Genomic DNA, 22691 nt, shown 5'->3' on the forward strand with positions numbered 1-22691 from the left:
TGTGTGAGAGATCAGAAGGGAGAAGGGTCCAACCGCTTCCGAGTGTGTTTTGATGTTTGTATGCAGGCAACTGGGGAATTTCTTTGTCCAATATATAGGTACTTAAAAATATTTAGGGTCTACTTTCTGAATGCCTAAACACTTTTGGAGGTCTTGATCATAGTCTCTCAGGAGCCTGTCTGACACAGAAAACTAATGGTACATGTCTCACTGTACCTATGCTGTACAATGCAGGACCCTGTAGAGATCAAGCTAGCATTTCCTGAGGTACTCATGGAAATGGAAGCAGTAAGTTATGGTACCACATCTATATGACAGTATCTCATGAGTCTTGCTGAGTGCTAATTTTCCTGCACAAGGTGCTGTACTTTGGAAGTTAAGCTGCTATCAGGACTTATGCCTGTGTGTCCACACTGCCCTGCACCTTTCCAGAAGTACTGGTTCATTCAGAGCTCTCTCCAGGCGTCAGACACCACTGCTGTGTAGCGCAGGGAAATCTGCATTTGCCAAAGTCATTGAGGTGCTAGGGAAAATTAGAAATAAAAGAAGAGACATTTGCTTAGTAACCTTGCCTCTAATATTTTTACATTGAAAAGAATATTTAGATTTTGTGCATCTAAGCATAAACTTGTTTTCTAAACCAAACTTATACTTCGGATAGTTCAGAAGGACTTTCAGCATTTAATAATCTTTGACTTTTTTCTGTATGTTATTTGTAAATAGAGATTATGTTGCTATTTAGCAACACTTAAATGTTGAAAAAATAGTGTTAAAATGCTTATTAGAAAACTTCCAACTTAAATCTATGCCCTCATTATGATGATCTCATGGTAAAGTCAGCATTTTTTATGAGACTTCTCAACACAATGACATTTATTTTAAGAAAAAAACCTGTGGTATGCATGTTAGATGGTAGGAAACATGATAAAAAGAAAGGTCATGGCAATAGCAGTTTGATGAGAAATGAATAATTTGATTATTTTCATGGTGTAGATCAATAACGCTCTGCATCTACTGAAACATTGCCTGGAGGCATTCAGATAATCAATGGCATAAAACAGAGCCTGCCTTTACCCAGGCTTGCAGCCTCTCTGATCTTTCTTGGGAGGACCCTTGACGCCTCTAATTTATGTCAACTGCATATCAAAGAAATTCCAAAAAGCCTGGGTCATAAACAGTATTTTAGTGGTAACCATTTGAAGTCTACTTACATATGTTCCTTATGTAACTACGTTTAAGTACTTCCCCTCCAATGCCTGGGAATTCGTAAAAAAACATAAATGCTACCTGGTACTAGCATAACAGTCAGTACCTTAGTAAAGGAAGGCTAATTAGAAGGGGCAAATCTTCTAACCCTCTCTTCACTGCAAGCTGACAATAGTCCAAAGACAAAATTTTCAGTCAATGGGGCATGTAAATAAATCCTTCTGCACCACCCAAGAATTCTCTTTAATGATGTGCCGGACACTGACATTTTTAATTTAATAGAGCAGCCACTGGAAAAAATTAGTTCTGCATGATGTTGGGGAGAGACAGTTGAAGACATGACTTTGTTCAGTAATTTCTCTGTTCATTTGCAGTGGAAAAAGGGAGCTGGCATCTTCTAGCTGCCAAAAACTCTTAAGTCAAGGATACTTACTTCATTCTGTCTGTGGAGCTATTTTTCTCATCAAGCCTTTGCAAGCAAAAAAATAATTCCCAATGGTAGTACAACTACTACAGTGTTTGCTGTAACAGCATTTACTCATTTCTTAACAAGTTTTAGCTACCATACTTTGCATACTCGTATACATGCACACAGGCATGTGTGTACACATACGTGCACCCACTTGGAGGCACGCAGTCAACACTGCTTTTCTATCTTCCTTGACGTTTTCTCAAGAAATATTTTTTCCTTTTCACAATTGACTTTCATAACACAAAAGATGGTATATAATCCTTTGTAACAAACTAGGAAAGCATTAACCAGCAATTAGAGGAACATAGACTGTAGTAACTATAATTTAACTGATGAGGTAGTAAAACTTGTTTTCAGCATCAAGATCATTGATTTTCTATAACAGCTGAAGACAGGATAAAATTATTGCACTTATTAGATCCTTGTTGATTGTTCAGCATTAGCTAAATTCACAAAATAAATACATGTGTAAAATTGACTAGGTGATTCAGGATCAGATCTAATTCCCAAGGTCAAGTAACCTTTTGAACATTCTCTAAGTACATAATCTTAGCACAATCCATCAAAGAGACTCACATGCTCTTTTTGTCTATTGGCTCTTATAAAACACTAATGTTTAGGAGATTAAGTGGAGTCAGCTTTAATAGACAGAGCAATTCTTCCAAAGTGCTCAACCTCCCCTCAAAGTGGAAACCGTCTAAGGCTGGGTTTGCAAAATGCTGTTTCTAACTTTACAACTGACCTGAAAATTATTATTCCTTGCCAGTTGAAATACTCAGTTTTGTAACTGTCTTCTATAAAGCACTGCAAGAGATGCAAGGCAATGGTTTGAGCATGAAGTTTCTTAGACCAAAAACCTGTGTTTCCACAGGCTGTATCCAATTAGAAATTTGCACCCCTGAGAGATATGCTTGTGGTGGGCATCACAAGCTGGACATTTCATTCATGATGGCTGGAAAAGAAATAATCCCTGCAGATACATTTGAAGATTTGAGATCAGAGACTTTGAACCTCCAATGACTTTTAGCTATTTCTGCTCTGTTCCCAGGCCTCTTGATCTCTCTTCTCTCAACAGAGATATGATTCCTGAAGCCCATATACAGGATAAGGTGGAGCTGGACTGCCTTGTCCTCTCTTGTTCTAATAATAAAGTGCTAAACTTATAGGCATTCTTAATATATTCCAAGTAAGAAAGCTAAATTAAGTATTTTTTTCTTATTTTAGCATTATGGTTTTATCCAAATCCTTGCCTTTGTGTTTTCAAAACCATTATATATGAGCAAGAACAAAGACGTATAGAAAATCACTCTGGAAGTAACACTGAAATATTTTTATTATTCTATTGGTTTTTTTATTTCTTTCTTTTTAAAAGCCAAAGTAGTCTGTCATAATAATGACATGACATATCAATCACTTTTTGGCCAAAAATATTCACAACCCTCAGAGGGCAGATTTTACATAAAGCTTTTGTGAGCACCTCAGGCTGCAGGTGTAGCCTGTGGGTGTATTTTGAAAATCCATGTCAGCAAAAATTTATAATGTACTTTTTAGTTCTCTAGATAGTTTTCAAGCTAAATATGTGAACACAGTACACTAAAAGAGTTACCACAGTAGTGAACACCAAACCTGTTTGCACAGAAAGGCATAAATCTTCCTGTCTCTCCCTCACTCACACATACATACACGAACACTCACTCTCACATGCACTCAGAAGGAAGCACCAGTTCATGGAAATGCTCCTTACCTGATCACACCTCATCAGCCCTAAATATCTGAGAGACTTGCTGCTTTGTGCAATTTGGGTGGCTCCATGGTCTGTGATTTCTTTGCACCAGCCAACGTCCACCGTCTCTATTGTCATGCTGTATCGTCCAATGGCTATCAGAGCTGTAAAGATATTAAAGATATGAACTATATAGCTTGTGGAGATGGTAAACTCAGTTCTATTTATACACTAAATGATGCTGAAATTAACTTCTGAGAAGCAGTTGTCATGTATCTTATAAAAGATCTTGTATTTCAGCAATTTTAAATGTGAAATAGCTGTCTCCAAATTAGGAATACACACATGTGCAAACATATGCAAACACATAGATAAACAGATCTTCCTATATATTTTTCTGTCTGTCACTCAAGACAAATAGACCAGTTAGTAGAGATATTCTATATGAATTCTTTTAATTACTTTTTTTGGAAGCATAAAGGATCAATTAATTGAAATTGAAATAACTATGGAATAAAAACAATTCTACCTCACTCTTCAGAGAAAATAACTGTTTTTATGCTCTTAACATTTTTTTTTCAGCAAAATAATATTGCAAAAACACCACAGAGAATAACGGGACATTTTCTGCATCAATAAAAAAAATGGTTTTAGGAAACTCTGCAGATATCTTATGTACATTTTACAACTATATTCAAAAATTGCCTTTGCTTCCCAATGTTTATATTGATGATGTAATAACAATGATATGTCTCACTTTCATGTTTTCTTCACAAACACTTTTCCAATTAAAAAAAAAAAAATTAAAAAGACCAGAAGGATTTAAAACAAAAACTTGAACCTTTATAAAAGGAAAGGAAAGAGGATCTGGAAGTTCTGAAAGGACTGAAAAATGGTAGGTAGGAGAAACCATGAAGCATCTGAACAGGTTGGGAAGGTTTTGCCATGACATGGCTAGTCTGGAACAACAGAAAGGATACAAATCCCCAGCACCTTGGTCACCATGGACTAGAACACATTTCAGAAAATACAGGCTCGGCAACTGTTAAGTCAAGTTGGGATTTATTTACAGAAATGAGCAACACTCTCAGCTCAAGATAAAAAGTCCAACGTTTCTAGTGTAGAAGTCAGCCATCTGCACATAGCCAAGGGGTAGGATGTTTACAGCTTTTAGCTGTAGTTATAATGCAGTTGCTGAAAAGGAAGATGAATGAGCGACCTAGTCCAGATAATGCAAATATCTTTAAAGGCATGATTTTTCAGCAGCTGTGGGCCACTTCTGTTCATGCTACAGCACCTACTGTCAGAAAGGAAAAAAAAAAAAAGAAAAAAAGGGCGTTATGAAGAGCTGGTAGCTCTTGATATGCCAGCTGTCAATTTTAGCTAATCAACGTATAACTGAGATCTAGAGGCAGAGAGGAAGAACCCACCTGACCTTGCAGTAGTTCTGCAAAGACCTGTACTGATGGCAGACAGCAGTAAGGATAATTGGATAATTTATAAATATTTAGATGGACTTGATTTGCAAACAAACTCAGCCAAAAGAGGCCAAATACGTTCTCAGAAGCTGTGGAAAGTGCAGTAGTACATAATTTTTTCCTTGCAGCAGTTCACCAAAAAGGGTAACAATAATTGAACTTTGTAATTGACATGATGAACTTATGATACGATCATCTATGTAGTTTCATTATGGTTTCATTGATTTTTGTAGGACAGTACCAACTTCCTGTTCTCTTCCCAGTACATCCCTAGAAAACAAGTCCTAATTTTGCAAATACATAAATATATGTATAGCAGAACATAAACTTTGCACTTTTTTTTACAGAGCCTTTTTAAAATATCACTTTAATAAAAATTATAGAAAGAGAGTCAGAAACTTTCTGCATGTATTTTGCAATAACAAAAGATATAGCAATTATAGATTATTGTAATTCCACACAAAATGTTATAGGCTTGAAGTAGTGCAGGAGTACTGAAAGCCTGCCATTACATTAGAATATTGCCAGTTAAACAAAATTTCAAATACTGTTTGTATTTGAATATTTTTGCTAGTTCTTGTAAAGTTACAATCATATTCTGTCATTTTCAATGCTTCACAAAAAACTGATAAAGAGAAGAAAATCAACAAAGAATACTTTTATGGCAGTAACATAAAAGATCATCAGATCACACTGGTGAAGAATTCTTCTAGTAAAGGCATTAAAGGAAATTAGAGATATAATTTCTGGGAGTTCCCTCATAAGACTTAGATTAGAAAGTAGGGGATGCAAACCATTCTACGATTCTATGATGCTGTTGAAAGACCAAAAAAGGTTGTTACAGTGTATGCAGAATGCCCAAGACTAAAATGTAACCTGAGCACCGTTAGTCTAAGAAGCTGCCCTGAGTGGGGCTTAAAGATGGCTTAAAGCATGAAAACTCACGCAGGTATCTTCACATGCACATATTAAACAAATTGGAAGAATAACAGATTGACTCTTTTATTCATATACACCATTTTATAACTGAATATTAATAGAAAACAATTTTATAACAAAACATAATTTAAAATGTTAATTCATTGTTTGATATGTTACTCTGTATTTTGTAATTTTGAGGGGTATTTAATTTCTAGACTAGGATCTTAACTAAATCTCAGATAAGTTTTACAGATTTTTAATAAAAAGATAAAAATATTTTTACCTTTTACATAATGGAAAAAGGACTTAATAATTATTGAAATAATTACAAAATAATTATCAAATAACAGATCATGAAGCCTCTTTGCAAAACTGGCCTTCACTGCTTGTTTTATGAACATCTATACTTTAACCAGCCAATTGCTATTAGTGTTACTTCTCTGAAGTATTAAAAGAATGAAAAAGATCATCCCTGGGATTTTGAAAGCATAAGTAAATTTCCATAAATCAAAGTGTTTATGTATGATTTTTAGATTACATTGTCATGACTATATTCTGTCAGTTATCAGGAAAGCCAGAACACAACTTTAATGATACCATGAGAGAACCACTATGGTTTTTGGTACAAGTAACAATACTTACAAGAACAATGCAAAATGGAATTACAAAATCTTCAGGACGTTATGTATCAATATGATACATAAAAAATGGAATGGGAACAAAAAAATTCCAACTGTGACATTTGGGGAGCAGGGCTTTCTAAATAAACACATTTTGCAGAAATTCCAGACTGATTTTCAGGCAACTGTTAATCTGTTGTCTTCGCTTGTGTTCCACATTCATGTACATGCAAATAATTGAATGAAATTTCATGCTTTAATCAATCTCTGTGTCTGATCTTTGCATCAGGTATGTCTTAGGCTAACCATGGCTGGAGTACAGTTTAGATTAGAGACTGCTGCCCTTCCTTTGCAGCATTCCTCACTGCTGTCTCAACCCTAACCATTCTTCCTACAGAGCCCCAAATGTCATATGCACATATTTAATTTTCTGTTCAGCAGTGTTAAATAGCTGGGTATTCTTTAATATGTAAGGACAATTGTCAACTTTTTTCTAATATAATTACAAATGACGCTATAAATCAATTACTGCATTACAGATGGCTGAAGACTTACAATATTCTGTCATGTGCTAGTAGAAAATAACATACTCGTTTTGTATCTTTGCAATTCTTTGTCCCCAGATTAGCAGACATCTTTCTGGAAAACCAAATATTTTGACAAGAGCGAACAATGTTACACTGTAGTCATATATTGCAACAGTTCATCTATCAAAGACATACAGGGTATCCCATTTTAAAACACCAATGACCTATTTTCAGAAAATTTCAGTGTGTGCAACTTCACCCTCACAAGAACTCTCTTGGTCAGAGAAAAGATACACTATTCAGTCTCTCTCAGCACCCAACAGTGGGAGATAAAGAAAGGCCATGAGAACAGGTAACAATACTTGCCCAGAACACTTTCCCCACATGAAAAAAATTGTGGTCAAGGCCTTTCTGAACTGGGGTTGATGACTCTGTACCTCTGTAAGTTCATCTAATCAGTTTTGTGATCCACAAACTCTTTTAGGATCCACAACATCCTGTGGCAAGGAGTCCCTCAGTTCAGTTACCTTTTCTTTCAAAAATCACCTTCCCTTGTTTGTTTTGAACCTGCCCTAAAACTTGATCCAGGACCTTCCCTTTTATGATTGCTTAGTTCCTTTCCTAATGCTTTCTGGAAATCCCAACTGGCTGTATCAACCAGGTCTTCCTTGCTGCTTGCTGACTTCTTCAAAGTACACTGTCTGATACAACTGTGAAGCACAACTTCTCTTAACAAAAGTTGTGCCAACTCTTCCCAGATACGTCATATTTATTCATGTGTTCACTAACTGTATTCTGTATTATTACTGATTTGCCTTATACAGATGTCAGGTTCATCAGTTAATATTTTCCTGATCTTCCTTGAAACTTTTTTTGAAATACCTCTGCCAAGCAATCCTGTGGTAGTCAAGCAGGTTTAAGTGAAGGATTACATGGTGCAGTTAGAAGCTCGGCTGTTTACTCCTTGCGTTCTTTTAGAAGTCTTGAGTACACACAGTTCTTCTGCTTGCATGAGCAAAATACTTTAAGCAATAAGATTCAGCTAAGAAAATGTTTGTGTTGCTCAACAGCTTTTCCTCCTCTCTGTATTTGCCCATAATAACCAGAATACATTGCTATTCTCAGAAAGCCTGGCAGTAATTTAACAAGGAAACATACAGTAAAAGCCTTACAAAGCAAGTTTGGACTTAGGAACTTGTAGCACAATCAACAGGAAAGCACAGTCAAAGGTGTGTTTCAATATTAATGACAACCAGGCTTAAAAACGTAGTGAGTGACCTAACAGAAGAACACGATACATTGAAAGTAAGTAGAGGTGGGTACACAAAAATCCACTATGTAGTTTAAACATGCTGGCTTTGACACCTTGTTGTACGTGAATATTTAACAATGTAACCGATTATTTTATCTTTTTTTTTAATTATCTCCTTTATTTTTGGCAAAAGCAAGATTTCATATTTCTTTTTCCAGTGGTAGGTTGGTGGAATGGAAATCAACTGATGCACAGCTCCTACGTAGCAGAAGATAAAGTGTAGTGTCTCTAAGTGGAATTGGAAAAACACCCCCCACAGCCTTGAGCTGTATTAAGCAAAAATGTTTTCCAGTTGTAGTGGTACTTTGTTGTACCTGAGAAGGTGAAAGAACATATGCAGGACTATATTTGTAGGCAGAGGTAGCATCTTGTAGACAATCAGCTGGAATAGTTTGAAAAATAAGACAAATTTTGTCCTTAGTGCACTACCATTAAAAACAAGTAGTAATTTAACCTCATTTTATTTTAAACTGATTAAGTTAAACTGACATAGCTAAATGCATCTGCTACTACAGGCAGAAATGACTGCCTTAAAGAGGAAAGGTCTCTGTTTACTGCACATAAACTGTGAAACCAATGGTTGTAATGTGAATGTTGTCATGGTTAACTGCTTCTGAACCTGACTTAGGCAGGCACTGAGCTCTTGCATCTAACAAAATCCGGAGGGATGAGACTGCTCTGTTTATTTTGCAGGATTGTTTTGGGAAACTATAGTTGGCAGTGTATCATCTTGAGGCTTTCCTCCTTGATTTTGTATATATATGTAGATATAAAAACCAAAAAACAGATATTACATTGATATGTTAAAAAATTCAGTAATCTAACATTTATAATTTAGTTATGACCACTTCCAAGTATAAGGTCACTACAATAAAAAAAATATTAAAAAAATAAAGTACATCTTTTTGGTATGAACAACCTAAATTTGGCCCAATCTCAATTTTAATGTATCTTTAAATCTGGAAAAAAAGTACTCCAGGTTTTGCATAATTTTACCAAATAAAATTGTTTGGAAACCTGGTGTATTAAGCAGAATTACATCCAATTACACATGTTTTTTATTGACATGTACCTATTACAGAATAGAGTACTTCCTTAATAAATGTTAGTTCAATTTAACTGAAAATAAACCTCTGTGAGGTTTAACTGTGTTGCTGTTTTTCTCCTGTCATCACCTAAGATACTGCATATGTAAAAGGCACTACATTTGGTCAGCCTTCAGTGAGGACTGGATAGATATGTTTTAAAAAATTGATTATAATTGACATCACCCTGACACCAGGGCATTACACATATATATGCATTCGTGCAAAAAACATTCTAGCATTTGTTTATTAAGTTCTTTTTATCATTAATGTCAAAAGCATCTCAATGTCCAAGAATTAGAATTTAAAATTTCCAACCTCTCTAAGGGTTTTACACAGAGTAGAAATCAATCGGTCAACCAAGTATTACCAAGTAATAGTCTTCTTATGGAACTTTCCATTATCTTTTATTTATTATATAGCCAAAAGCTATTAAGGTGGCTTTGACAGCCATCTACTAGCTCCTGAAGAGCCTAATGTACAAAAAAAAAAGGGAAGAAGTTTATGAGAGTTAAAATTGCAATAAGCATATGTAATAAGAAGAAAATTAGCAAGGAAAACTATACATTTAGATGTTAAGGAAATGGTATAACAGTTCACTCTAGTAGACTGTGACATATTCTTCTGTTGGTGGAGTTATGGAGTTACTCTCATCTGCTTATTTAAAATATGAGTGGACAAAGCTCTGGAATAGCTACAAAGAAAATGTTGTACAAGACAGACTGAATAAGCCAGTTTAAATGGCCTTTTCTATCTTTCATTTTACGCTATTCTATTGAATTAGAAACAAAAGAGAAAGATGTAAATGATGAGGATAAATTATAAACATTTGAATGTATTGAAGCTTCACCAGTCACCAAAATTAGTTTGATATTCCATTTCCAGTGATTTGTGAAAAGCATTTATAAATTAGCCTGCAATTAGACACAAACACTTGTCAACTGTGAAATACACTTGAGCATACAGACAATATACTGCCATCTAATTTTAATATATCATTATCATTAAAAATTAAAACATTAACATATATGCTAATATTATCATCTACATTATCAAATATTTCATTAACATAAATATCACTTCTACATAGAAAAGGCTCTTCTTTACAAGTGCATACCTATAAAAACTTTTTTGAAAATTTTTCAATGACTTCAGTTTTTTCCCCTGAATTAGGGCAACAGAATTTGATTCTTCAAAGCAAATCTTGATGCCATAAGCAAAAGCTTGAGAATTTTGCCCACATGATACTAACAGATAGGATATATGTTTACCTCCTGCATCGATGAGGTTGATGGTAATCTGCCATGCAAATTACATGAGGTCTTCCAATTTAGCTAATCTGTTATGTGCAGAACCAAAATACATGCCTAATCCCATTTCCATGTGTCAGAAGATGTTTTGATGCTCTAACTACGGACATAAGTTGAAGAAATCACTGCTTGAGTTCTCTGCTCACCCAGCAAAGGAATCATAGCTCACAATTCACATTGCTTCTGCCTTAAATAAAAAACCATTTGTATAAAACTCTCTCCATGATACAACTTTTTATACAATTTATCTACTCCTGTTTCAAATTTATAATGGTATTATGATGACTAAATAAATGTTTGTTCATTGCGTTCCTCAGGGGTTGGTACTGGGACCGGCACTGTTCAACATCTTTGTCAGCAACATGGACAATGGGATCAAGTGCACCCTCAGCAAGTTTGCCGACAACACCAAGCTGTGTGGTGTGGTTGACACGCTGGAGGGAAGGGATGCCATCCAGAGGGACCTTGACAGGCTGGAGAGGTGGGCCCCTGCAAACCGCATGAAGTTCAACAAGGCCAAGTGCAAGGTCCTGCACGTGGGTCGGCGTAATCCCAAGCACGACTAGAGGCTGGGCAAGGAATGGATTGAAAGCAGCCGCGAGGAGAAGGACTTGGGGGTATTGATTGATGAGAAGCTCAAAATGAGCCGGCAGTGTGCGCTTGCAGCCCAGAAAGCCAACCGTGTCCTGGGCTGCATCAAAACAAGTGTGACCAGCAGGTCGAGGGAGGTGATTCTGCCCCTCTACTCCGCTCTTGTGAGACCCCACGTGGAGTACTGCGTCCAGCTCTGGGGGCCCCAGTACAGGAGAGACATGGAGCTGGTGGAGAGAGGGCCACGAAGCTGATCAGAGGGCTGGAGCACCTCTCCTGTGAGGACAGGCTGAGAGAGTTGGGGTTGTTCAGCCTGGAGAAGACAAGGCTCTGGGGAGACCTAATTGCAGCTTACCAGTATCAGAAGGGGGTCTACAGGAAAGCTGGAGAGGGACTGTTAATCAGGGAGTGTAGTGACAGGACAAGGGGTAATGGGTTTAAACTAAAAGAGGGGAGATTTAGATTAGATGTTAGGAAGAAATTCTTTACTGTGAGGGTGGTGAGGCACTGGCACAGGTTGCCCAGAGAGGCTGCGGATGCCCCATCCCTGGAAGTGTTTAAGACCAGGTTGGATGAGGCTTTGGGCAATGTGGTCTAGTGGAGGGTGTCCCTACCTGCAGCAGGGGGGTTGGAACTAGATGATCTTTGAGGTCCCTTCCAACCCAAACCATTCTATGATTCTATGATTCTATATACTGATACAAGTTATGCATCAAGCACTGTAGTTCATTTGCTACCAAAGAAAGGTTACCATGGGTGTATCACTAAAAATTTTCAGTTTGTCCTGGTTTCCCGGCCAAAAGTCTAATTCTGCTCAGGCTTTTGCATACTCAGATGACATGCAGTATGACATGTATTTTTTTTTCTTTTATAATCATGACCTCACATAACAACTACATTTCAGTGCCATCATGAAATAGCAAAGCAAGAGAGAGAGAATTTGTACAAGAACTGGCCCTCTACCAGGGAACTCTGCCAATCCCATTTATAATCAAGCACTTAAACACATTCCTGGTTTTAACTGTATGAGCGGTTCCCTTGAAATAAAAGTAAATACATAAATAGATGAGGTAACCATGAACTTCACTCTTCTCATAATCAAATGTTGGTCTTAATTCCTTAACTAGTTTCCCTTACAGTACATACATCCATGTAATCAGAAGACAGGGAAAAAATTAAGTCCTTTTCCCCATGGTATGGCAGTGTTGCAACAGGGAGATTGGTCAGTGGGGTTTTTTTTTAATATTTTACACCAGTTGGATTTTAATATTTATAGCAATCGCTCAGAGAATACAGCTTACCAGAAAGGTATGTAAATAGGTAAAGACTTAAGCTTTTGCAAATCCTAAAGAAGGTTAGGAAAAAAGTTGCCCAGCCTGAAAAATTTTCCCAATGGAATGCTGTATCATCTCTCTGGATGGCAAGCCTGCATTTAACATACTTGGTGTATTTTGTTTTTTCTATTGTGTTCACCTGCCTCAGGCTGCTTGAGGTCTCCTGTGATAATTTTATTGTTATACCTTTGTGTATATGTGGCTATGGGCAACTTTTCTTGAGAATGAAGTATGGGACTGCAATAAAATGCAGAAAGATATAGGGGCATGACCACACTGGGAAACCAATCTAATAAGATGCCTCAAGGAAATGAAAAGAAGACAGACTGTATCCCTTGAGCGAATTTGTTTTCTCCAAGAGTTTAGGAAATCTGCTTAAATCCCTTCTCTCTGGATGAATATCTTGACCTTTATGTGGAAGTATGGTGGCAAACCACTCAACTAGTGATACTACTGTAATTTTGACTAAAAATCCGTTTGAAAGTGGTAGCACATACATTTTAAAACAATATATTTCTAGTTTCCCTTTTGAAAATAAAATCTCAATATTTTAAGCACTGGTTACCTAAAGAAGCCTAAGGAAAATCCCTGGAGGCAAGAAAAGTCCTAAGCAACTTAAAAGACCTATTTTTTTTTTTAATTAAAAATATATTTAATACAGGTAAATATTTCATTTTTTCTGTAAGACACATAAAAGTAATTGGCATATATTTACCTAGCTATGGTTTGGTTGTGGTATATGGTTACCATTAAGTTGGTACTCAATGCCAACTTTATTAGCTGGTAGATAGAAAAGTAACAATTGCTAAATCAACTTTTGTCCTACAGTTCAAACCCCTAGAAACACGGAGCAATTAGAGGGCTAGGATTTCCCAAGTAGAATTAATCTTAGTGCTTGATTTTTTCATTTTGCATATTTGGCCAGACTAAAATCATACACAAAATAGTACATTTGTGCAAAGGTTACTAAAAAAACCCTACCTGTTGTCCTACTATGTAAGCAAAATTCTGCCATAAACTAGAAATGAAATTGCAAAAGCAGAAAAGAGTGATCTTTGAAAATCATCTTTAACATAACAAGTGTTAAACAGCTGTTTCCCCAGAAGTCCACACTAAGAACAAGGCTAAGCTATGGACAAAATCATACAAAATGGTTTGTTGCATTTTATACAGGATTCTTAAGAAGAAATTTCAACATTGACAACAATGAATTAATGCTAAATACATCTTTATTCTACATAAACTCTATCAACGCAGATGAAAGGCTCTGTGACATTTCAGCCATTTCAGCAACATCTTTTACTGAATGCATACCAACAGCAAAAACCAAACCAAAACAAAGAACCCCCCAAAATCTTCAATATAAGGATGCAAAAATATACTTGTACTGGAAACTGAAAGGCATGCAGTATATTTGGTTCTGTCCTGACTGTAGACCTCTCACAAAAATATTAAAAAATACCCATTTCAGAGATGGATTGCAAAAGTCATAGTAGCTGCTGGTTTTAACCCCATGGTCTTAGGACAAAATAGCCCCTGTAGACTTGTTAAAAACAGATTGGCGGTACTTCCACCTGCCTGGGGACGCTAAACCATAACTTGTTTTCTTTGCATTATTTTGCACAGAAGTAATTTCTATCACTGCCACAAACATAGTCCGATTGCAAATGGAAGACAGTAAGCCTGCCTTTGATCCCCAAGAAAACTATAGAGCCAATTTTCCTGGAAGCCATCCCTGAAGGACACAAAGATGACTGGAAACAGCCAGCACAGATCTACCATGTGCAAACCAAGTGTAGTCAACCTGATTGCCTTTCTGTGATGAGATGACTGACTCTGTGGACAAGGGACATGTAATTTTTTTTTTTTTAATCAGGAGAGTATTGAGAAGAAATGCTATACACTCTTAAAGATGACTGCTTCCTTTTCCAGTCCAAAGACAGAAACGTTGTGCCAGGGTAAAGACACCAGCAATTACCTGAACCGCTTAAAACAGGAACAAGAGATATACAAGGAAATTTAAATAGAATCTTTTCAAAACAGATAATGGCATTTAAGCTTATTTAAACAACATGTACCTAACCTATGAAAGATCTTACTCCAAGTTGCTATTGCATCCAGGAGCTTAGTAGAATTCAGAGATGACAGTCATGAGTGATGATAGTGAAAACCCAGATCTAGCCAGCATTAAAAATAAAGGCTGTAACCCTGAATTATGTGAGGTACACGCAATGCATTAACCTAGACAGACAGGAAAGAAACAATCTTTTCTGAAATTTGTCATCATTTGGAGAACTAGTGTATGCACTGCTTATGAACTTCTGTGAATGCTTTGAAAAAGGCTGGATCTTAGAGCACTTCAGGGGCTATAGAGACAGTCACAGAACACAGAATATCACATACAGACCAGATGTAAAGTTCACTTAATGTTTTGCTGGAACAGCTTGAGACAATAAACTGGCAGAAGCTAGAAAACTCACTGTATATCACTTATTAAATATATATTTCTTAATATACAATTATAACATATTACATAATATGTATATAACTGTACATATTTAACATGTAAATATATAATTAACAAAATTACAATCCCTTATAAACCATCTCCTATTATTCCAAACTTCTAGTGAGTAAGTTGAGTTTGGCAAGTCCAAATTTCACAGAAGAAGTAAAAATCAGGATGTTGAGATGCTGATTGTCAAAAAAGCAAAACTAGTTAGTTCTTAGTCACGTGGGACGTAAGAGAGAGGGTAGAGACAGAAGAAGTTTTCACAGCGAGGGAATTTAACTGTTTAGCCTGTTCAATTGTGGGATCAGCCAAGATAAGAGAGCGCCTCTTTGAAGAATGACAGAAAGTAATCCTAAATGATGTGGGAACACATCCTTTTGCAAATTTAGCTTTGTCTTTCTCACGTAAGGACTCCAGCTACTGTATTCTTCTGATTAATAAATACTGACTTTGAAAAGGCTGCTCGCTGGTCTGCAAATACTTGCTGAGACAAAGGATGACATCTGTGACAGAGGTCTATACTCATTCTGCCACAGAGGGAAAATGTTGAAAACAAGAGGTCCTAAACTGCAGAACAATAGAATTGTGCATTTTGCCCTTTCAAAAAGGAGGGTTCATAAATTTATCAATTTGAAAGACTACACATCAAAAAGTCTAGAAGACTGGAGGAAGAAGAACATCTAATAAATGCATGTTATTTCTGTGTCACGCACTAAAGAATTTCACACTGATGGTGGGAACAATGACTACTTAAACCATGATTCAGTATAACAACTCTTAAGTTTCTATGAACTTAGCAGCAAATAGAATACAATAGATACATTTTTAGTATATAAAACATTGAATCAAATGGAGACAAAGGAGTCAATTAAATACTTACTAGAAGATAAAAACTGCTTACAAAAATAAAATTTTAGGTACACAATCTAAAAATGGAAGAAAACAGCTATCAAAAGCTTTGGTTTTAATTGTAAAACTCCAAGTGTACAACTATTCAGTACTCAGCAAAAGGGTAGGTATTTGACTATTCACCAAAACACACAAAAGGTAACAGGCAATAAAACCAAACATAGTGTAGAGCATGGCACCAGACAGACTCTTTATGCACTTCAACAAACATCTGTGGGTGGCAATTTTTAACTCCAAGAAACACATCCAATGCCTTTTAAAGATATTGATACAGTATTTACAGTTCTATACAGGAATACAGGTTATTTTTAATGAAAAAATTGCATACTGCATTCTAAGTCAACCAGTTCATATTCACTTTCCTTACTTTTCTTGCAAAATGGTAAGCGGAGACTGGAACACTGAGATTCATGCAACAGGGTTGGAATTGTGTAATCTTGTAAAGTTGTATGCCTACGAACTAGGAATAAAGGCTTGACAGAACAGCACTGAACAGAATGAAAAAAATTCAGTGGACTTCAAGACACTATGGATTATGTTATAAAAAGGTAGCTAGCAGTATGAAAAGGCTAGGCAGGACAGAAGGTGAGTGATCATGTGGAATACAACACATTTTGAAAGAAGAGCAGACAAGAAAATGAAATTAAAAAAGTGAAATGAGAAAAAAATCCTACACTTATATACATAGACATATCTGTATAGCCCACATAAATCCATGAATATATGATAACATAGTATATTAACATCTTTATTAAAACTCTTTACAGCCCTGGAATATCATTCCCTGACACATTATGTTTCCTCTATAACTACTTTTGGGCTCTTTTTTTTTCTTCCCATTTTTTCCTAAAAAAATTAAAAATATTTGGCATCAAACACTGTATTTTTCTTGCCCCATGAACCTCTGTAATAATTTGGCTGTGCAGTGAGCTGCTAAAAATGTGAATGAACAAGCCACTTCAATGTCAAGACCCAACATATCCCATAAACCATCATACATCCTGATTGTCAAATTTGTCTGCAAAAGACCTGTGTGTTTAATAGTGGTCCAACAGCTGCTTCCCACAGTCTTGAAGATGACAGTTTGAAAGCCACTATTTCAAAAAGAGGAGATTCAAGAAGTCCATAAAGAGAAAGAAGAAATTATTCAGCTTCAGATGGTGGTGGAAAAGTCAGAATTAGTCTAAAACAGATTGAAGAAATGAAGATATGCTTAGGCTTATATTAGAAAAGCAAACTGAAAAATGGCAGCAATAACAGACATTACCTAGTGATCTCACTGAGATACTATTATGACATTTCCACAGCATTAAAAACCAGAAGTCTGAAATACAGCATTCAGACCAACTAATGCATGTGCACCATCACTGATCTTTCAACTGTTTCTTACTTTTCAGATACTTTGATATTATTTTGAATTTCTACCTTATTTAACTGGAGAAAAGCAACTTCGTACACTAGTTTTCCCTTCATGCACAATGAATTTTTATCTATGGAACTAATATTAATATGGCTATTATATTTAGGAAGTTTCTCTAAAGACCTAGAGCTGGTGAGGCCACACCTCGAGTCCTGTGTTCAGTTTTGGGCCCCTCACTACAAGAAAGACATTGAGTTGCTGGAGTGTGTCCAAAGAAGGGCAACGAAGCTGGTGAAGGGTCTCACAGGTTTTATGAGAAGCAGTTGGGGGAACTAGGGTTGTTTATCCTGGGGAAAAGGAGGCTGAGGAGAGACCTTATCGCTCTCTACAACTACCTGAAAGGAGGTTGTACCAAGCTGGCTGTCGGTCTCTTCTCCCAAGTAGCAAGTGATACAACAAGAGGAAACAGGCTCAAGTTGCGCCGGGGAGGTTTAGATTCAATATTAGGAAAATTTCTTCACCGAAAGCACTGGAACAGGATGCCCAGAAAAGTGGCTGAGTCACTATCCCTGGAGGTATTTAAAAGACGTGTAGATGTAGCACTTAGGGACACTGTTTAGTGGTGGACTTGGCAGTGTTAGGTTTATAGTTGGACTCAATGATCTTAAGGGTCTTTTCCAATCTAAATAATTCTATGATTCTATGATTCAAAAGCATTTGGACAGCTATAGCTATGGGACAATATAGTTCTTCCCAAACTGAATCTGACCACCAGCAACATTTTTTTGAAGACAGTCATCAGCCAGTGTAATTACACAGGAGTAATACATATTGCCCAAGTATAGTGGGAACAATGTTGTTTCTATTTCCACTGCTGATGGGGGAAAACCAAGCAGGACAGGAGACGATATGGCAGGATGATATGAATATAGGCAGTGATAGAATCTATTTTACAGCCTTAAGCTTGGGCAGACTTACCTAATTATGCCTGAGTACATTTGTACATGAGTGTTCAAGACAGCTCTGGGAATACCATTTGCTGTTAAAGGCTTTGCAGTGATCAGCAGAAGTACAAGCACTGCATTTTGTCAAGGAGAGCTGAATCTTCACAATTAGAGGAGACTGAACACCCATGGACGAAGGTGCAAAGAGGGTTCATGCAATTAATTCCAAGGTCCAGGTTAGCCTTCCAGATGTGCAGTAATACATAATAGAATCACAAGTATATTTGCCAAAATATATTTTAAGCCGTTGTCAAGATGTAACCTTATGTCACGTTTTTATTAAAAATAAAATAAGATTGAAATACCTGCTTTCATACATAATCTATACTCATTTATTTTACTTTGATGAATCCAGGAATTGATATAATACTTTTCTTAAAATTGCTGAATTAAAGTATATTACTGGAAGTATCTTTTAGATCTTTAAAGACATCCAAAAAGGACAATAAAATTTGATGCAGTGGCTGACAGACTGCTCTGACTGTTTCCTATTGTGCTGATTGTTGCTAAGGTCCCAATTCACAGCATGAAGTTATATACTGCATGTGGTGCAACAAATCTATACAATCAGTGAAGGACAGACTGTCAGCCTCAATTTTGCATTTTTCTGGTTTTGTCAGCATGTATCACTCCACAGCTCAACATAAATTAACTCTAACACAGGGTTTTGTGTCTGTTAACATAACATTTAATACGTTCCAATGCAGTTATATTGTTCTGCTTTGGAAAACATAGTCAGAGAACAGTGATGGAACTTGCCATTAATTTCATTATGACTAATAAAACTGAGGTTGTTCATATAAATCAATACAATTGGATGCTGATAGTGAGTACAACTGACAGGGAGAAATGAAGATAATTTTAAAAGGTTCCATACTGTGAATCATCACAAGCAAGCTTGAAAAATAATGAAGGAACTACTTTCAGGGAACTCATTTTGAAGATCCTCCCTGTTAGGTATCTGAAATGTGTTGTGAATATTTTAGTACGACAGCTAGAGTTGAGTTTCCATGAAAAAAATGAATTGATCTGTAATAATTTCTTAAAAAATATTTCAGTGCAGTCATCAAACTGCCTTCAAATAATGACACCTACATCTGCAAGATGTTTGTAGCTGAACGGTTACAGAGTCTTAGAATAAGAACATTTCCACCATTAATTAGCTGTCCTGTATAATGAATAGAATGAAACTTCATAAAATTAGCTGAGTGTAATCACCTAAGGAACTCTTTAAACAATAATTAGCATGATGAAATGCAAACAAAAAATGTTAGTTCCTAAGGGCTTGAAAAATACTTGTTTTATGAAGTATTTCTCCAGTGTACTTCACATTCAGGAATCTATCTATTCCCTTAATAACAAAGGCAATTTTCTTGGGAAATATACAGGAAAGCAGTTTAGCACAGTAGACCTTTTCTCTCTGCCAGAACCTGGAATTTTTATCTAACCAGATCAGAAAATATAGAAAAATTTATGCTAATTAGATAATTTCTAATTATTAGTATTACATACTAATAAAATTCCAAGTTTACTATATAAATACGGTTTCAATAAAATAAAAAGGCACAGCCATGCCGCTTGCTAAAGTGACTGCTTATCTAAGTTGCTTAGTGGGCATTAGTTTTCCTTTGGCTGCTTAATATAAACACGAAAATTTCTCCCTTTTATGTTGTTATGTAAGAATGCAATAGCTTACCTAATAACTTCATTCAGGACACCTTGTTTGAAAGAAACAAAAAACTGAAACAAAAATCAAGTCTTTATAAAGTAAAAAACTTTCTTCTTTTTTTCAAATCGGCTACATAAAGAATTGGCATGCACACAGACAACACCAGTTTAGAAGGCAAAAACTTCTCCAATTTTGTATCAGGTACTGATTTTTCCAAAAAGTAGAATGCCTTAATACTGAAAAAGACATTCTTTGCAAATTGTGATAAAAACAGTGGCCCAGGTATAAGGTCAACTGAAGCTGTATACGGGGAGCTACATGATTCAGTAATAAAGTCTATTTGTGTGTCAGCCATTTCTTTACAGTTTGTGCTGCCATGGCAATAAAAATTTTTGATACAGAAAGTATTAAATTTCCCTTATGCAGGTCTGAAAATCATATTAAATACAAGTTCACCATAAATGATAGGCAAAGTCTATGAGTATTATCTGTGCCAAAGTTTGGGAAGAAGAAAAAGGTCCCTGATAAATTGTGGATATGACATTACTCAATAACGTTTGGAAGTTTTTAATGACACTGCAAGTTTTCATTTATATGCATATATATACTTCAATTAACAAACTACTGAATGCAAGCTTAAGTGAAAGTCATCTTGGTGATGATAGTGACAGTCACATAAAAACACATCTTAAGTCAGATAACCACTGGAAGTTTCAGGTTCTGGTACCTTTAGTCATTAATAAAGTTTCAAACCTGCAGTCTAAAAATGGTGCTGTGAAAAATCTACACCTGAGACTTTTAGAAAACCCTTTGTTTCACTTTGCCACAGGAAAAGTCTTTCCCTTCAACAGTGGTATCATACAGATAAATGAGTGAAAAACCATTGCCTTTTCTTCTGTAAGAACAATCTTTCTGGGAATGTCAAAGCAGTCTGTTCTATTATCAGGTAAGATTCGTTAAAAATCAAGAAAATTTTAGCTCATGGGAAGAGTCCAAACTTTCAAACATTATCCAAATGAAGAGTGGTATACATGGAAACTTGACAGGGTGGCAAGCATTTATCTGTAGCACGTCTGCATCAGCTTTGAAGTCTTTTCTTGATGTGTAAGCAGTCACATAGGCTGAAGAAACACATTTGCTCCTTTCTGCTGGAAGAATAATTTCTTTCAATATTATTTATACTTTTGAGCATGAATTTTAGAATTTTATGAGGAAGAATGTGGTGAATCATTCTCTGTTTTGTAATCCAGAAGGGTAAGCAGTTGTGTTAGCATAACGGTGACCATGAAAGTGAAAGCCAAACTGCTACTAATTGGAATTTCCAGATACATGATCTCAGCAGATAAATGCACTCTTCTTTGGCTTGTTCTCTGACAGCTTTTACATGGACTCTACCATTCTATGTTGCATTACAGACCATTTGGTGTATGGGCGACAGGGTCCCAGTCCTCACTAAACGTTCAGAGTCAAGAAATTCCAAGTGTATGCATGTATAAAGGCAATTTTCTTGTGGGAGATACATTGGTAAGTTATTTCCAAACTTCTATCTAATTTGCATGCTATTGAAATTCCCAAAGTATTACTATTTAGTTGAATTATATGTTCACAAAAACTACTTACCAGGCATGAAGGAGACAAAAATAAAAGGTCAATATATGACATTTAAGCTCAAATCCATAGTTCCTCTTTTCTTCAACAGTAAGAGGAGAAAAAGTAAGACGAACTTTTGTTAAGGGGTTAAAGAAGTATTTCTTCCTTTTTTTTCTGCTAGCCATAAATTTCTGTGACCATTACTCAGAAATATCAACAGTGCTGCTACAGATAATTTTCAACACCAAACACAACTTTGTGCATGTAGTGTAAAAAAATAATTCTGATCGTTGCAATAGATCAATATCTCTGTTTTTCTCAGCTGTGAGCATTGCTTTTATTCTGGATGTCTTTTGTTCTACTATATTGCAGACAATATGTCCCCAAACCTGAAATGGACTTCCACCACATTTTGTTGTTATTGCTTTTTGCCTCACTATCTCTGTCTTCAATCACATTGACAGTAATTGTTTCAAAAAAAAAGTTTAAACTTCTTTTCATCCAAAACAGTACTTGTGCGAGAACTCTGGGCTTACCGCTGTAAACCCTTGGACTTAAACTTTTTGGCTGTTCAAAAAAATATGATGCTGCATAGAAACTACTGTGTAAAATCCATTATTACCTAGGACATCAGTCAGGATGGTGCTAGGTAACAGCATCTTCTGATAAGTCTACATGTGATAGTTCTTCTTCCAGCCTTCTGAAGCCAGCCATTTCAAATATTTTCTGTCAATTCTGTCTCTTACTTTTTTTTTCTTTCAGCCCTTTTGTTGCTCAGAGTTGTACTCAAGAACATAACAGCTCCTACTGTATTAAGTAATTATGAAAACTAAGTGCTTCCTCTGTAATTTGAACAGTAAAATTCAACAGGGAATCAAACCCAAAAGAATACCCAAACCCAAAAGAACAATAAGCATATACTATTAACAACTGATTTATTTCCAGTGCATGTGACACTAAAATTAAGATAACTAAAAATTATCCATACAACTACTTTATAATTTACCTTGGCAAACAAATTATGTCCATAAATTTGTTAAGTTGCAGAATCACACAGGAAATGAGTAA

The 22691-nt window shown here is 36.0% G+C and overlaps 1 protein-coding gene across 3 annotated transcripts in view; it reads right to left on the bottom strand.

Annotated features, from left to right (window-relative positions):
- The window catches only part of FBXL17 (F-box and leucine rich repeat protein 17), a 307633-nt gene that overhangs the window by 16759 nt on the left and 268183 nt on the right, over window positions 1-22691 (bottom strand). For 2 of the 3 annotated variants that reach the window (XR_008574640.1, XM_054809505.1), the window contains exon 8: window positions 3423-3565. Coding sequence is in view for 2 of the 3 variants with exons in the window: in XM_054809505.1 (XP_054665480.1) it covers window positions 3423-3565 (143 nt within the window). In the remaining variant the exon portion in view is untranslated. Of the gene's footprint in view, window positions 1-408; window positions 524-3422; window positions 3566-22691 lie in introns of those variants that run through there. The other variant, XM_054809506.1, reaches the window with a different exon arrangement.

Source organism: Grus americana, chromosome Z (genome assembly GCF_028858705.1).
Source record: "Grus americana isolate bGruAme1 chromosome Z, bGruAme1.mat, whole genome shotgun sequence".
Classification (NCBI taxonomy): domain Eukaryota; kingdom Metazoa; phylum Chordata; class Aves; order Gruiformes; family Gruidae; genus Grus; species Grus americana.